The sequence below is a fragment of the Cydia splendana genome, chromosome 9 (genome assembly GCF_910591565.1).
Source record: "Cydia splendana chromosome 9, ilCydSple1.2, whole genome shotgun sequence".
Lineage (NCBI taxonomy): Eukaryota > Metazoa > Arthropoda > Insecta > Lepidoptera > Tortricidae > Cydia > Cydia splendana.
Window position 1 is genome coordinate 3,100,865 of NC_085968.1, and position 18,784 is coordinate 3,119,648.

The 18,784-nt window shown below is 36.3% G+C and overlaps 1 protein-coding gene across 1 annotated transcript; it reads left to right on the forward strand.

Moving 5' to 3' along the window:
* Positions 1-345: 345 nt before the first annotated feature.
* On the forward strand, positions 346-16,072 carry LOC134793389 (very long chain fatty acid elongase 2-like). The gene is made up of 5 exons (XM_063764964.1): positions 346-510; positions 8,712-8,902; positions 13,706-13,780; positions 14,829-15,125; positions 15,712-16,072. Exons 1-5 carry the CDS (start codon positions 456-458, stop codon positions 15,985-15,987), a joined length of 894 nt encoding a protein of 297 aa, XP_063621034.1. The 5' UTR covers positions 346-455; the 3' UTR covers positions 15,988-16,072.
* Positions 16,073-18,784: the final 2,712 nt, after the last annotated feature.

Genomic DNA, 18,784 nt, shown 5'->3' on the forward strand with positions numbered 1-18,784 from the left:
AACCACTTCCCGATGTCTGATTCATTTGGAGTAAGTACATCCGTAATTTGTAGACAATTTAGTGCAAATATCATGCATAGTCAGCTTGGTCCAACTCTATCTTTGGTATTTTTCCATTAGACGAAATAAAATTATACCCATCTCTTTTACATACAGCCTTCATTTTTTACTCATTGAGTTTTTGTTATTGATTTGACGTATTGAATTCCTAAGCTTTTTCCGACACAAAAGTACAAAGTTCGCCAAACTTAATTGAGATCATTGTAAATATGCGCTAGCGTGACATTGAACAATTTTAATAGGTCGCAATTTGCTCAAACCTGTTTTAGGTAAGTATTTACGGATATTATAATGAATTGACCCGTCATTCGGACGCGAGAGGCGTTATAGTGCGGTCGGTGTCAAGGATATCAAAGGATTTTCTTCTTTTATAATATAAATTATAATAATAAGAGATGGATAATAGAACGGACAGCCCTGCCAATATGGCGTGGTATTCTAAAGGAGTTGGTGAGTGTTTAAAATTTTAACCTTTTATAGAGCACACTTATAGTTAGACCAATAATTCTGCAACGATTTTGATAGTACACGCAGTGCAAGTGTTATTTATACCTACGTCATAATTTCATAGAAGTGCGATGTTTAAAATAACACTTGCAAGTTCCACTGCTGCGTGTGTTATTAAAATCGTTGCAGTCTTTTCTTGGTTTAACTCTAGTAATAGGGCAAAAATTACCAACCGACATCATCTTTTTGTATGTTTATCTTATGCAGAATTTTTGGATGAGGCTAAATCTTTTATTTTTTTTATCTGGTCCGTTAAACGGTTAATATATACTCAAATGCAAATCAGTAATTGGAATAACCCAGAGCTTTCTAATTTTCGCTATGTTTAATTGAATGAACATTTTGTCATTTAGACATTTTTAGATAAATTATAAATGAGAAGATATAGAACCATGAAAATAAAAATAACTGTATTTTAAAATAATATATCTAAATCTGGACACTACTGTAGTACCTCTCATCTACCAGGCCAATTACGTACACTGATATCAGAATGATATTTCAATCATGTTATTCAGTTCGTATTAACTCACATTTACAAACGGGTCTATAGCGAATTTATTTTATTACTTTTATTTGTGTTCAAAACGCGTAATATTTAAATGTTATGTTATTTAGTTATCGTGCATGTCGCTCGTACTTGTCCGTACATGTATTGGCGCGGGCGAGACGCACTAACGGCCCGATTCGAACTTTAAGCTACGTCAGTTAATAGATCTAGAAACGATATGGATTAGATATGTCAGTGTCAAATGTGACGTTTCTTCAAACAAATACGTCACTTTTGACACTGACACATCTATCCATATCGTTTCTAGATCTATTAATTGACGTATCTAAAAGTTCGAATCCGGCGGTATAACTAAATTACATGATTTAAATATCATTCATGTCACTACGTTCAACTTAGTATGTTTACAGAGCCAAAGTAAACTTGACGTTGTAAACTAAATCAATATCAATAAAATTATTGTTTGTGCATACAAATTCTTTACCTGCGTTCTAAAACCAGAGATCCTGGAAGTTATTTTATGAGTGTTGTAAAAATTGTGTGATCTGAGCGTTCCGAAACCTTCGCACAAATTACAATGTATATGACTAGGTACTAGTTATACTGACGTTCAAAAGTGCATGGAGATGTTTCAACCGTAATATTAAGGCATTACGGTCGACATCTATCCATGCACTTTTGAACGCCACTTTACATCATCATAGGTAGGGTTCGAAACGAACACATCGGTGGTAGCCTAGGAGTGAGAGACGTCGCCGATAAGCTCCTAGAAAGTCGGCTGAGGTGGTTTGGCCATGTCAAAAGAAGGCCGCCTGAATACGTAGGCAATAGAGCCCTTAGCTTCGCCTTACCAGGCCCAAACAGGAGGGGCAAACCAAGGCAGCGGTGGCGTAACGTCATCGCCAAAGATTTAAACGCCTGTGGGTTAGCTGAAACCGATGTCCAGGATAGAGCGAAGTGGAAGGAGAAAAGTAGGAAAGCGGACCCCGTCACAGTACGGGACAAACGCTAGGAGGATGATGATGATAACTAGGTACATCATCATCATCATCATCGGCCAGGTTCTTTAGATCCCTGTAATGTAAGACGTGACATTTGCTTTTGCTTTTAGTCGTAGTGTATACCTTGCTCGTGGTTTTCCTCCTCCTCTAATATATGACTTAAGCAATTATAAATAAATAACTATACAGGGTGATTCATGAGACGTGAGCAGGACTAAGCAGGATCCTGCACATTCAGTAACTGATAATTGATCGATCACCGTCGCAATTAGGTGAAACATCCACACTTTTTCTTATTTTTTAACTTTTTGGTGAGGGCAAATTTAATTCTCTACAATCATGGTCACCCTACAAGACCTAATTAATTAGGTAAACATAAAACCTCTTTAATTTAACCGTAATGACAGCATTTTGATTACGAAGAAAATAAACTGTCAAACTTGAGTGAGATACGGGTTTTCAAAAGTAACCAGACCGTGATGACAGTGATGACATTCAAATTGACACAGAATATCGGTAGTTTTGTATTCCAATTTTGGGGTGACCATGCATGTCGTAAATAAATTAATAACTTTTTTTACAACACGACTAGAAAATTAACGTTAACCTCACTAATACTAATACGAAACAGTTGCTTATAATTTACGAAATGCGCAGTGTTAGTGCTGCTCATGTCTCCTGAATCACCCTGTATAATTATTTTAATGATGTAGGTCGACCGAGGTGATCGAATCTGAAGGTCCTTTTGTAGAATTACGAGAAGATAATCAATATACTAATGTACCTTAAGGTGCATCCACAATGCAGGTAACTTTAAAAAAATAATAAAATAAAATATTTCTATTGACAAAAACCAGTACATAAGGGTGTTGAAGTCCCTGACTTCTGAGCTAGGTAAAAACTGTGTTACAGAAGTCACTGTCCTCTCCCAGACAATAGAAACTATCTAGGAAACAGGAAATTATATATTATAGCTTATCAACTACAATTTATTGTTAATTTTTATACTTTTGTGGAGCAATACTGTGAAACACCGTAGTAACTTACCTAGTTACTTACTGTTGCAGTGTTCAGTGTTACGCTACACCAAGGTGTAAGACGTCGGATACGTCATTACCAAACTTAAATGGAGCTGGGCGGGACATGTTGCCAGGCAGAGTGATGGCAGGTGGGCCAAAATGTTAACGGAATGATGGCCGCTTTCAGACGAAAGGAGGGCCTGGCGTCCGTTGGTAGGACGGCATTCGGAAGGTCGCGGGTCACTTCTGGATAGATTGGCTCAGGACCGGGATAAGTGGCGTACTCGAAGAGAGGCCTATGCTCAGCAGTGGGCGATAAAAGGCTGATATTATAATGATGATAAGTGTTACTCCACAAATTTAACCTTTAGGCAAACTTTCGTAAGTTACGTGTAATTGCATCTATTAGCATAAACCTAATGGATTACTAAACAGCGCATTCACCACGACGCACATGCTTGCCCAGGGTTGACTTGACATGAAAAACAGCTAAAACTCATAATATTTTATTTATTTATTTTATTTTATTCATTTTGTTTGGAGATCCAACAGCTATGACATTAACATAGAAATTATAGTAGATACAGGAAGCCAATTATAGGAACTTCTTCGTTCTCGCGTTATCCCGGCATTTTGCCACGGCTCATGGGAGTCCGCTTGGCAACTTATCCCAAGATTTGACGTAGGCCTAGTTTTTACGAAAGGGGCTGCCATCTGACCTTCCAACCCAGAGATGATACTAGGCCTTATTAGGATTAGTCCGGTTTCCTCACGATGTTTTCCTTCACCGAAAAGCAACTTGTAAATATCAAATGATATTTCGTATACAAGTTCCGAAAAGTCATTGGTACCTACGAGCCGAACCCGGGCTTTCCGGATCGAAAGTCGCACGCTCTTGCTGCCAGGCCACCAGCGCTTCTAAAACTCAGAATAGACAAACATTACAATAAAAGTCTCTATCTAAAATTTTACACATATACATAGGTACTTATTTTTATATAAATCGTACTAATGTAACGTTTTTTTGTCCTAGTTAAGTTAAAAATAGAAATATTTTGTATTCCAATCTGACGCTGGCCTTGAAGTATTTTTAAATTAGTTATTTATGTGAGTCCGTGCGTAGATACGGATTAACGATGCCTCACGCTAGACCGGGCCGGGGCCGGGCCGAGGTATCTAAATAAAGTTTAAGACTTTTAAGTACTACTTGTATACCTACTAAGCCACTTAACGCAAACGCCTGCGTCACGTCAGGCTATCGAATGAAATTTTCACTAGGGGTATACTGAAGAATGACTGTTTCACGCTGTGATCCTATATTGACATGCAAAAAACCACCAAAAAATGTTGACATGATAATTACGTCAAACTTAAACAAATATGGAACTTGTAGTGTGTATTTAGGCTTCCGCGTATAAATAGACCACAACTTTTTAAGTATTGGAGGCTTCTAGAGTGGACTTTGTACTTGTAGCGAGCGACATGTTTGCTATTTCCGAGGATATAGTCAAATCAAACACTACGTGGTTTGCTCTCTGTCACACCTACCCGCCGTATGTATGTGTGACAGAGAGCCTACATAATTAGCGCGCAGCGAGTGTTTGATTTTTTAAGTACTATTGTCAGTGTGTTCACTGATCATTCGTGAACTTTATTATGAAGAATATAAGGTCCATCTATGGTTAAATGTTGTTCCTACAGTCGCCATCAGATATATCGGAGCGGCCGAGGTGCTCAAAAATATCTGAACACGCACTCTAACGCCTTGACAACAGGGGCGTGTTCAGATATTTGTGAGCAACGTGGCCGCTCTGATATATCTGATGGCGTCTGTACCATCATCAGGCTGTTAATGTACAATTTTACACATTATTGCGATTTACATACCGGGTGTGGCCTGTAACACGAGCAACTAATTAAAACATAGATTGTACTCCTCAAACGGTGACACTTTTGTTCAACAACTTTTAAAAATTATGAAGTATTTAGACTCTCTATTTTTCATACAAAATAAATATTATCTTCAATGGACGCCATCGCCACGCCAATATCATTGTGATTGACGTGGCTTGTCACGCCTTAAACATAACAAAATTCGCAATACATTGCGTCTTAGAATAAGTGTATTAAAAATCAAACCGCAAGTTATTTTTAAAAGTCCCTGAACAAATGTTGGTCAGTATGAGGAGTACAGCCTACAGTTTAATTTTTTGCTCATGTTACAGGCCAGCAGGCCACACCCGGTATAAGGTCCAAGGTTAAGAGTGTTGGGTACTAAGATGGCAAGTAACGTAACGTGGTATATTTGCAGAGGTACTTACGAGTCTTGCGTGAATAATTTAGACAAATACTATTTATTAGGTTAAACTTTTTGCGTTAATTATTTTAGTGTACGTGACAAAATCGATAATTACATCTTTTTCTAGACAGACATTTACACCTATTATGGTTTGCGGAAAATACAAGTAATAATGACATTACTTTTACGTAATGACATTACTAATGTCATATTAGTATCTCGCGGTTGGTGTAAATGTAATCGTTTTGAGATGTAATGCGAAACCAAACCGGTTATTTTAGTCAGTGCCAGGGGGTGTTAAAACCGTATCAATATTAGATTAGATATCTGGCGCTAAGTGTCACGAAATAGGTAATAGTTTCGTAAGGACAAGTTTAAAATTGTAAACATTATAATATAAATTTATGTAGGTATCTATGTACCTATATTTAGTTAACCAAAACCCCTCCGTTGGCTAATACTATTATCAATATTCGAATGGAGTAATGGTGTTAATAAGACGGTGTAGGTTGATGAACTGTACATACCTAAAAATCATTAAATAAATAATATAACCTACCTAATAAAAAATATTATGGAACAATCTTACACAAATCCATCTAGACCCTCCGGCCCGATTCGAACTTTCAGATACGTCAAATTTTACGTCTAGATAGGACGGTATGTATGGATTAGATTTATGTTAGTGTCATATCATATCTAATCCATATCGTATTTAGACGTAAAATTTGACGTAGCTATCTTGAAGTTCGAATCGGGCCGTCAGTAAGCTCAATACGGCTTGCTGTGTTGTGTTGTGTATAACTGGATATCTACTAGCGAAAAACAGGCTTCGATTAGTTTTATTTTTAGTTGATATGGTATTTTCCAATGAAATTAATCAAAGTGACGCATATCTATGGATATAAATATATTCTATGGTTTACCACCAACGTCAATGATATAAAAACTTGTTGTTTTGTTTAACGATGGATAAATTACCATCGGTTATTCACCAGCAATTATTTTTATTTAATGAGCGCTGTTTGGGCCAAATAGTCTCTTTCCAGGCGCGACAAGACAAAGAGGTCAATAGACGGACGCTCAGACTTGGTCTTTGACGGAAGCTCAGAAGTCCAAACTCGGGGTTTGTCAGAGAGCTATGGAGCGCAGCATATTAGGTGTGAAACTAAGGGATCGCATCCGGAACACCACGCTGCGCTCAAAAACTCAGATAATAGATGTAGCTCAAAAAGCGGCCAAGCTAAAGTGGGACTGGGCTGGTCATGTCTGCCGCATGCCGAACGACTTGTGGGCCAAGTTAACCACAGAGTGGGTGCCCCACGAGTCACACCGGGGATCCGGCAGACCTCGTCGGCGATGGCGGGATAACTTGGACTCCTTTTTGAGAGACTGGCCAGATGTAGCTCAAAACCGGGACGAGTGGAAGAAGAGGGGGGAGGCCTTTGCCCAGCAGTGGGACACAACAGGCTCATAATAATAAATAATAATAATAATGACCGCTAGTCGCGCGTTTTTAATACAAATTATTTTTGACTAAATCAACATAGAATTCAACAGCTCTAACTTTTCACTGACTTGCTTAGCCGCGCTAAACTTCACGTACAGATGTTGTGTAAATCTGTTTTCTATCGTATTCTCATTTTATTGACATAGGTAAATAGTTAAGTACACCAGATTGAAATGGAAACTTTACTATTAACTGGTTATGAACCGGTTTTGAAATAATTCACGTTATTACACTTATTACTGATATAATAGTAGGTACTATTACTTATGATGCAACTTAGCAAATGCTGTTAATAGTAGTGCATATTTGTTAATGATATAGTCAACTATTATGTTAATTAATTGTTTAATGAGATCATGAAGACCAATCGGTAATTAACAACGAATAATTACTATAGGTACTAATTTTCATACTTTCTATTTTTGTAATGGCAATTGAAACCGTTATGTATACACACCAGCGCGGAAAGGCTTACTTTGCACTTCAAAAACTGATAGCAAAGTTGGATTTTATTCGCATGTGAGGCAAAGTAATTAAATGCAAATTTTGAGTTGTTTTCTTATGTTTGCTGGTAGAATTGACTTTTAAATGATGATTTTGGATGATAAATATTTAATAACCCTCGTGCTTTGAAATCGCAACGCTCAAGATTCCATTTTTCGAACCACTCCCTACAATTCAATTTTGGAATCTTTCGCTTGCTCGGGTATCATATTAGCACGAGCATTTAAACAACAACTTTGCCCCCTTATAAAACAAATAACTATTATTGTTACTGTTAAAGATTAAAAAGAAAAAAATCATTGATAAAAATATAAAAGTTTGTTTGTTATTTAAATCTAGAACTTTTTCTATCAAAAACGAGAATTGACAAAATGAAACTCAAATTTTGATATAGTTTTGGTAAGTTTACTTTTTAAGTAATTAAATATCCGTAGTAATGTAATTATCCGTTGCCTTATGGTGCTCGACGCGGTCCCAGTACATGTCATCTTGAAACTTAAGTCACTGTCAATAGAGGTGACAGAAAGGTGTCATCTAGTGGGCATTAGCATGTCGAGCACTAGTACGTTTACCTAACAGAAAATTCACTTGTACTTATTGTACAAAATGGGGAAGTCTACAAGGAAAACCAGCAAAGATCATCGAAATCTGACTAAAAAAAACTTTACAACAAGTTTTAATGTGACTTCGCAATAAGAAACTGGTAGGTCTGATCAGTGGCGTCAAAATAACTCTATTCCCATCGGTCTAGATGCGCCTTTACGATAGTTCTACTAGAAAAGGAATGCCAAATTAGTTCCAGCTTGCCTAAATACTAACATAATTGATTGACGCGCCGCTTAGATATTTTTAGCATGATACAGTAGGGTCAATAACTTTATAACGTTACCTTACAAATATAACTTAAGGCATTGAATACCTTGAATCCGGTATTTATGGCAAAAATAAACTCATTTCTCTTTTTAATTTTTACTTTGTGTGTAGAAAAAGAATATTCCGTTCTTTGGTACCTACCTGATTATTTTAAACTAAGCTTACCGCCGAATTAAAATACGAAAAAAAAACAAATTGTCCTTAGGTACATGTTGTAAAATTGTATTATTATTAAAAGTAATAACTGTTGCCGCTATACCAACAAATATTAAAAACAGGTTAATAAAAATATTTAAGTGGGGATCCCATACAACAAACGTGATTTTTTTGCCGTTTTTTTTACGTAATGGTCGCGCACGAGTCCGACTCGTACTTGGCCGGTTTTTTTACATACGTCACACTAATAGGTAATTTGTTTCATTTTCAGTGGACTACGTGGACAACTGGTTCCTGATGAGCTCCCCATGGCCAGTGATAGCAATATGGCTGGCGTACATCGCGTTCGTACTCAAATTGGGCCCTTCTTACATGTCAAAGCGGCCCGCTTACCAACTCAAGAACACATTACTTTTGTACAATATATCTCAAGTGGTGCTGTCTGCCTACATTTTTAATTATGTAAGTTATTTTTTTTCCCATATGTATGTATGTATTTCCTAGTTTTATTTGCAAGGAGTTAATTTCAGTTGTCGAATTACCCGCTAGATGTCGTAACGTGCGTGAAAAATCCTATACTTCGTTTTATCTGTGGTTTTATTAGCATGAAAAAAGCGGAGGGTAATATCTTGACGTGTATTTTTATTGAATAACGCTTTAACCCTTAAACATACCCTTAAACTTCTGATTGTTCCAAGTTTTCCTACATTTTGTTTTAAAACGAATGTAATTGTTATAAATTAAAATATTGCGTAAATTTACCTACTCTTGAAATAATATATAGGAACAAATAAATTTGATCAAATTGTAGGTAAGTATATAAAATTAGATGTTTTTTATTATTGTGTAGGCTGCATCCTACACTATGCATTTAAGTAAGGGTTAAAAATAGTTATCTACTACATAATACTTATGAAACCAAAATATGTAATGTAAATAAATGATCATAAATGCTATAATACATAATTGTTACATATTTGCTGTTACTTATTTTCCAAAAGTGTTTTTCAATAAAAATACACTTCAAGATTGATTACCTTTTTTCTAATGCTAAAAAAACTAAGTAGGTACCTATAGTACGCGGTGTTAAGATTTTTCGAAGAAATATAATTTCGATTGATCTCTGACCGGTAATTAGTATCGAATTTACATTTATAACAGTTGTAGCATTATTTGAATACCCTATGGTATTTGACTGTATTTAAAATAAATTATTTTATACCATGCATGAAATAAAGCACCAGAAGATTAATAGAGAAACGTTGACAGCAGCAATTTTTAGACACAATTTCTATTTTAAACCCCGTATAAAACTATAAAGAGTAGGTAATTTGATTGTGACGTCACATGCTAGTGTTTCATATAAATTCCATTGTAGCAAAATCGTTTTGACAGTTCGAAAAAAAAAACTGATTTGACTAGTAGTCAAATAGCGTATTGTATGGGCAGAAAGACTGCTTTTATTTTTGAACTTTTTTACATTTTGTGTATTTAATAGCTTAGACGTTGACCGTGATAGCAAGGATCGACCATATTAACAGTTAAACTCGTCAAGTGGCCCCTGCCTTATTCGTAATGTGCCGTAGACTAATATAGACGGAAGACTATAACTTAAAAAAGGTAGGACAAAAACGCAACTCATTAGATTCATACTATTTAGGAAAGCCAAAATGTTTGCTTTACTTGAAAGTAAAGGATAGTGAACACTGCCTGTTGTCAGTTATTTCATTAAAATTCAGTCGGTACCTATACCTACGTATTTTTGAAAAATATATAATGTAGAGCGTACAATTTTTTTTTATTTTTTCATATCAATGTGGGGAAGACTATCTACAAGCTCTTTCTTCGCTTTTAACTATTTCGTTTGTACACATACCTACTCCACTTACAGTGATTTCTTAGATTCGTCTTTGAGAAACCGCGGATATATTAAATACTCGTACAGCTAAAAGTATTATATAATTGAGCACAAGGAGGACCTTTTTTTTAAGTAAGTCACATACATCAGAATCTTAGAGCATTTAATAACTGGAGTTGCCTTTAAGAGCTTACCCCTCTGCCGAAAACCTTGCAGAATAGTGCAAACTTTGGGCTATTTGTATGTTACGTAGAAATCATGCAGAAATAGCACTATATTTGACGTCCCCTCCCACACAAAAATGCACGTAATGTACTGTTTTGTACAGAAAATGACAGCCACGAGGTCTCCAGTTATTAAATGCTATGAGATCAGAAGGAGTAAAACTCTTCTTAACTCTAAATCATAATTAGATTCCAAAAAATGTTGCCACTGCAATAATTTGTTTGTAAAATGGTAAATTCCTTTTTATAAATAAATACGCTAAGTGGTAATTTTACGCCTACGATTTAAAAAAGTACTTTTATTTACTTATTTTTACATAAATACAAGACGCGCTAGTAAAAAGTGGCAACATTGTCTTACTTTTTTTGGAATCTAATTATGATTTAGAGTATAGAGTGCGTTTGAGCGACGTACGTATACAAATACGAGAGTTGTTGCCCTATGACGATGACGGTCTTCTCAGCAATTAATATTATGTCCGGTATATAATATTTGTTCACATCTCCACATTGGCCTTATACAGTGTGTAAATCCAATACGGGCGAATATTTAAGCGGTGGTTAGCATAGGACCTAAGAAGTATATCGAGATAGATTTTGCTTAGAAATACACTGAAAAATTTTACCATACAAAATATCGCCCTGCAATGTAATAACATACAACAGTACAACACACAAGTTACAGGATACGTAACTGCCAAGCGTTGACAGTTACTTTTAAAAAAGCTCGTATCTCGTAATGTCATGTCATCTTATGTTTCTTAATGTTTGCAGTACCTACATTACTGCAAACATTAAAAAACTACTAGAGTTAAGCCACGAAAAGTCTGCAGCGGTTTTGATAGCCCTCGCAGTGCCAGTGTTATTTATACGTCATAATTTCATAGAAGTTTGACGTTTAAAATAATACTTGCACTGCTGCGTGGGCTATCAAATCCGCTGCAGACTTTTCTTGGTCTGACTAACTTAAAAAAATTCTTAATTAATGACTAGACGGATAAATTGTATATCTGCGGGCTCAGCACGGTTCCATTTTTATCGACTATCACTATGCGCGTCCCTTTCGCACGTACATACTTGTTAGAACGTGACAGGCATGGTGACAAGGGATAAAAACGCGACCGTGCTAAGCCGTCTGGTTTAAAGTTATTACCCGTATTGGATTTACACACTGGATATGGATACGGAAGCTTAGCTTAAGTTAGCTTCCCAGAATGCGAAACTATGAGTGGTCCGACACGAGTTAGGCCCGTTTTGCTATCACAAGGTTTGGTGTAGTCAAAGCACAAGGTTTTATTTGTCATCAGTAGGAAATATCAATAATAAATATTTAGATAACCGGTTTCGAAATCAACAAGGTTAATGGGTTAAGAGAACATTAATATAATTTTTGATATTGTTATGTACTTAAATAAAATATCGCTATGTTGTCGAATTTTCTGTACAGGGTATTTAGTATTTACAGTATATAGTACATCTCCATTACAACACCCTGTACTTAACTATAATAAGCACATTATGTAACTACGTCGAAAATTTAAAGCGCCATATGAACTGTAAAACGTTGTACGATACACGTGCGAATAGGTAATACAGGGACTTTTTTTGGTTGAAGAAATGTCACTTTTTACACTGACACATCGGTATCGTACCGCTGTGACTTCTTATTGCCATTGTTCAAACCGGGCCGTATAGAACACAGATAGGATTAGATTTTTTAATTTTAATTAAGTATTATAAAAATTAAGAGAGTCTAAACAATAATTGGCACAATAAAACATCAATTAATTCTTATCATAAAATTTACGTAACAAAAACTATATATTAGTTTTTGTTACGTAAAAGTTACTTTTTCGCTAATCCGATGTTAGCCTACATAAACTAAATTAACTTGCTTAATCTCCTTTCGATCTCCTGAAGACTACAAATAGATTGTAAGTCTAATGTTAATTTTAGATGGCCAATTTGTACAGCCGCCATCAGATATATCGGAGCGGCCGAGGTGCTCAAAAATATCTGCACACGCACTCTAGCGCCTTGACAATAGAGGCGTGTGCAGATACTTGTGAGCACCTTGGCCGTTCCGATATATCTGATGGCGACTGTGCATACTACCTATAGTTACTTAATTATAGCCTCCTAAAGCCCACCAATACAAATGAATGATCCAAAATTTGCCACTGAAATTTGAACCTACAGTGTAGGAAATAGAGTTGACTTTTCGTTGTTGGAAAATTGGACGAAACAAAGCAAAAGCGACTCTGTTCCAATTGAATAGGTTTTAAATTTCATCGAACTGAAAATGTACTATTGGTAGGACCTTGGGCCTTAGGAGGATAGAGCAATTAGACGTTCCGAATAACGTTTTTATAGGGATTAATTTGTTTACTTACCATGGTTATTCGACGCCGAATTGGGATACGCAAAAAAGGCTGTCTAGCTAATTTATATTGAAATTGACCCTATTGCAAAATAAATAAATATATCTAAGATATGTTTTCGTGATTTTCTATCCAGCCAACTTTTAGTTTTAAGGTTCTGGTTGAAATCTGCTTGCAAATAACAGTGTAGGTACCTATAATCTTGTTACCGTGTGATTTTTTTCATTTTTTTACTAAAACTTGTGAAATTCATATAAAAACTAGAGATGCACCGGATATTCGGTTACTATCCGGTATCCGGCCTATCCGGCCATTAATTTACTATTCGGCCGGATACCGGATAGTGACCTACTATCCGGCCGGATACCGGATAGTAACATTGCTTGATTTTGGAGTAAACAAATTGGATTTAAGAAACAGACACGGTCATAGTCGTACTTGTTTATTATTTTTAAATAATTTAAACATTCCACTGCCTTGCACGCGCACTCATTTCGTACCTAGAAATGTGTCCGCGCGAACGTTCACTAGGAAACAGGTCAAACCTGCAGAATGCGCATCTGAAAAACCGAAATGTAGGTATATAGTTCCGCTGGCCGAATAATCGGCAGCCGGATACCGGATATTCGGCCATGGTCAGGCCGAATATCCGGTATCCGGTATCCGGCCAAACAACTATCCGTTGCATCTCTAATAAAAACTAAAATTTTGCGTTAGCCCCCTCTTAAAGCGATTCGGCATAATATGACTCCCTAATCTACCTTCGTATTAATAAGTAAATAATGATTTTATATATTTACAGGGCGTGGATATTTTAAGTAACTGGGGATTGGTGAGCACGCAGTGCGCCACCGAAGGAAAGGATTCACAGCATTACGTAAGTACTATATTTTTTCTTTAATTTTTTTAATATTTTTCTGAAAATATCTGCAGTAAAATTTTATCGAAATCTAACGAAAAAGAACGTTGATACCTAATGAAATAAAATCGGCGCTATTATTTAGTCGTGTAAATTTCGATATTTTTTGTTTATACATGTATAGTATATGTTGACCAGTATGTTGACTTACCCCCATATTTATAAACATTTTGTTACATTTTGAGACGAGGGCCTTTAAGGGGCCCACAGATTACCAGTTCGCCGGACGATATCAGCATGTCAGTTAAACGCAAAAGGTGACAGTTCCGAACAACTGACAGGCTGATATCGTCCGGCGATAATCTGTGCGCCCCTTTACGTGTTGGTTCATCATCTCCCAAATGTCTGGAACAGCATTGTTCCGTAATGGGAACGATAAAAAACGATTATCAACTGTTTGTTAAGACTTAAAAGATTTATTTGTGTGAATAACGCCATTATAATGTTCACATACTTAGTTTGTTTTTAAACGCTAATAAAAACATGTAATTAAGAGCCATAATAAAGGTCAGATTGTTATAACCCATGCTAAGAAACATGAGAACAAATATATTTACATTGTATTAACAACTACTTATTACAAGATAATTATATTGCAGGTTGTATATTTTATTTAATAACATTCAAGTGAAAACTTAGGATGAACGAAGTTACGTGACCGATTTTCCATACTTACAACTTAGTCCCCATATTCTTCTCTGAAACTGTTTAGAACACATTTTTACGCAGTTTTATGTATATTCACCACATTCTGCCCTTCCGTTTATTTTTATAATTTTTACAAGAGTTAGGAGCTTTAGAAATCTTCATGATTTTTTTTACTCCTTCTGATTCAAATATTGAAAAGTCAAACAAAGGGGCATAGCTCTGCTATGGTTAATTACAATAAATCGTGAAAAAATATTATCCATAACGTCAATATCCAGGAAGGAAAATGGAGACGACGTTTGTATGGAAAAGCAGTTCTTTGACCACTATCCTCTTAAATCATACCTTTTTTTTTCAGATTTTACGCGGAGCCTACATATACTTCCTAGCCAAAGTATCAGAACTTCTCGACACAGTATTCTTCGTCCTCCGAAAGAAGACGAACCAAGTGACATTCCTCCATGTATACCATCACTCTCTAATGATGCTCAGTACCTGGTGTGCCATCAAATACAATCCTACTGATGCTGTGGTGTTCTTGGGGACTATTAACTCTCTGGTACATGTGGTCATGTATGGTTATTATGGGTTGTCAGCGTATCCTAGCCTGGCGAAGTATCTGTGGTGGAAGAAGTATATAACATCGTTTCAGTTGGTGAGTATTGTTTTTGAAATTTTTATTATAATCTATGTTTGTGACCTCGAGCGCCGAACGCAACTTTGTCTTAGTAATTTCCTAGGGCGTTTTTAAAGTAGACAAAATTTGCTACAATAAGACACTAGAATTGTCTCTGTACATCTAATATTTTCCGAGATAAAGCCTTTCAGAATGTATAATTTTTTCGTACTTGTATTCGTAGGCTAAGTAAGTGCAGTGAGTATACACTTTTGTCTCAGGCGATGCCGGTTGGCACAATTGTTTCAAGGTCAATCAAAGCCCCCCCCCCCCCAAAACATGGTTGACAAAGTTGCGTTCGACGCTCGAAGTCACAAACTTGGATTATTCATTGGGCCAACATCATAAACAAGTCTGCAAAAAATCAGAACTACCGGATTTGACGCAAAAAAGCCAGGTTACAAAATTCGACAAAGTTACTGGATTATTAGGTATTAGTAATTAAATCGAAATCTGGATCAATGTTGGAATTAGCATATAAATCCCATATTGTAAGTGGTTCATGACCAGAACGGATTTTTTTAAAGATTTCCGACATTTTTAACACGTGTTTTATTTGTTTCAGATCCAATTTGGACTCATCACCATACAAGTCACCATAAGCGCCTTAGTTTCAAATTGCAAGACATCATACGTCCTGCTATTCACCATATTCTTCAACTTGGGTCTGATGATATATCTGTTCCGTGATTTTTACATTAAGGCATATACTGTAAAGAAAGTTACTGTAAAATCAAATGAGAAAAAGGAAGTGGTTGAAGGCAAAAAAGGTTCGAAAGGATACATAACTTCGATAATTAATGATGGTGCTGACCAATTAATTAAAATTAAAGGCATGTGACGAGAATATAGAGATTATTTTAGTTTAATTTTATTTATTGATAAGAAATACGTAAGTACTTAATAAATTGTGATACTAAATCTTTTGCAAGCTTTTCATTTGCTATATCTTAGTACAGGCACCTGCAATAGTATGTTACACAACGAAGGCCGCAAAAATATCTGACACGATCTTATTTGTAGAGCCATAAGAGCGTGTCACATATTTTTGGGGCCTTCGAATAGTAACATATTATTGCTGGTGACTGTACACACTACGACAATACAGATTATACCTATGTCCTAAAAACAGGACAATTTCATGCAGAGCTGAGCTAAGAAAAATTCAGGATTTTGTAATATTACCAATTTTTTATGAAATATTTTAAAGAAAAGTGACATTGCTTTTAATATTACCTTTTTATCCCCATCACCCGTCACCTACTTGTATTTCATATATCCAGTCCTATTCAATAATTAATTTGTGACGTTTAGCGTCGCATGAAGTAGGTAGATTGCAAAATGAGACGAAAGAAAACTAACCAGAGTAAATTTTACGAAATATAATTTTAAAAAAATAAAAAAAACTAAAGGAAAGACAAGGTCGTGGATCTTTTCTGAGCTGGCAATTAACAGTGGTGAAACGAGTCCTTGATAGGGGTCACTTCCCTGCACTACGTCGCAGAACGTCGAACTTGGAGGTGGCCGTCTTCAAAAAAAAGGGTTCCGGATCCAGCACGGGAACCTTCCGGAACGAAGCGGAGCATGCGAATTCAGGTTGGTAGGTTCCGACTCCAACCCCAGACTTGGTCCCTGGAATTCCGGTAAAAATGGCCATTTCAAGAAAAGTCCAATTTTGTACAAGTGACTGCGACATCCGGAATTTAGGCCAAATTAATGCGCTAATGAGAAAGTAGGCTGGTGTAGTGAACCCCAAAGAATTAAAAGGTGATCAATGATGTGGCAGTCACAAGTAGAATCATCATTTTAAATTTAAAACAAAGAAGAAAGTGAAGTTAAATTTACTAAATGTACTTCTACAACTAAAAGCTTTATTAATGCATGTCAACTACAATTTGGCATGTAATTTTATACATTTAAATTAGAATTAAGCCTAACTTTGATTATAATCTACAAGATTTTTATAAAGTGTGTAATACTAATTTTTAAACTAAGGTTCACCGAAGGAGATAAAACAAACAACCCGATAGTGGACAGGAACAATTTAATTGTCGGGCTAGTTAAGATTACACTTTTAAGCTTAATCACTATTTGACGACTTATTGGTAGTAAATTAAATTCTAAATTTATGTCTATATAACCAGGTTTTAATTATCGTTGGTGATACTTGGTCGATTGCGCTATTTGATAGTTAATACTAAAAGGTGAATAGTCCAAAATCGCAGTTTAGGGCAAAAAGAGTGAAAGGCTTAGCTGCACTGTAGCGACAGTCGACGGCTCTCTCGACCAGTGGCCGGAGGTTCCAATAGCTCCGACTCTGGCGGGGCCAGCTGCACAGGTCGACTGGTACAGGATCTGGCCTACCAAAGGCCGCGCCCCTAGTAGACACCTCCTGTCGGAGGAAAATCGTCTTGCGGGGGTTTATGAGTGAGCGAATGTCAACTCCGGAGAGCCCAGGACGCGCCTGGCTCGCCCTTTCGGGAAACGGGTTAACCGCAAGGCACAATCACACACTGAGGGCAGCAAAGATGAGAACGTGGTCCCGAATATTTAATTTAAAGCCGAGCTCGGCTGGGTCGGGGAAGAAAATCCAAGTGAAAAAATGGCGGAATCACTGTCTCCTGAGGGCCTCTTTTTCGATGTTGCCAGGGTTACAATCCCAAGGCATTTAACCAAACTGACGTGAAATTCTAAATACGGAAATTAAACCAGAGCGTGGTAAGCGCTGCTGGACAAGCACGGTATGATATTTTTTAAGAAAAGAAAAGGGAAGACTCGACAATCTATACATTTCTACCCGTTCATCGAGAATTATAATAATTATTTTGGTAAGAACTAGTTATCGACCGAACTGGTGTCGAAGGGATTCGGAATTATCTCCCTGGCAACGCGGAATCGCTGTCAACTTGACAGCCCATTGACACTATTCGAGATACAGATTTAATCGCCCGTCCGGCTTCATAGAAGTATTTTGTTATCTAAATATTTTTCCATTACAAGTGGGTAGACTCATATTTCCAGAAGGTTCGAGAAGCTTGTTATTTCCAGCGTTATTTTTATAGGAAAATTACAGTTAATAAGCAGATAGTGATAGCCAAATGTACCCAGAAAGAACTAAATGAAAATGTGATGGCAAGAAGAAAATGATTCCTTAATTTACTACTATGAAAGTTACCTTTCTCTTAAAACTACAAAATATTCAAAACACTCACCCTATTTGGGGAAATACTGGAACTTAACACATTTAATATTAGAATAAATTTTACACCATATTAAAAATTTGTCACATCATGACTGTAAAATTGTATCTTTGAATTTAGTCGATTTGACCTCTCGCTGTCAAAGCCGTGGTAGCAATGTCTCGGACGCGTATGTGTCTCATTAGCTGGCCGGTTCACATCGCTTATCGCGAGCCGGGTGACGTAGTCCTTTGTATTCGCATCTAGTTTTACCTAATAGCAAATGCAGTCGTCAATTCTGTTTGTTCGTAGATTTATTTTGTATATATTAGTTTTCAAGGTTTTTGTGTATATTTTTTTAGATAATAAGTATGAAATGTGTATTATAGTAGTTTATAGTTATATTTAGGTTTAAGTTTATTTCTTATTTTGTAGAATTTTAATTGGAAATAACGGTAA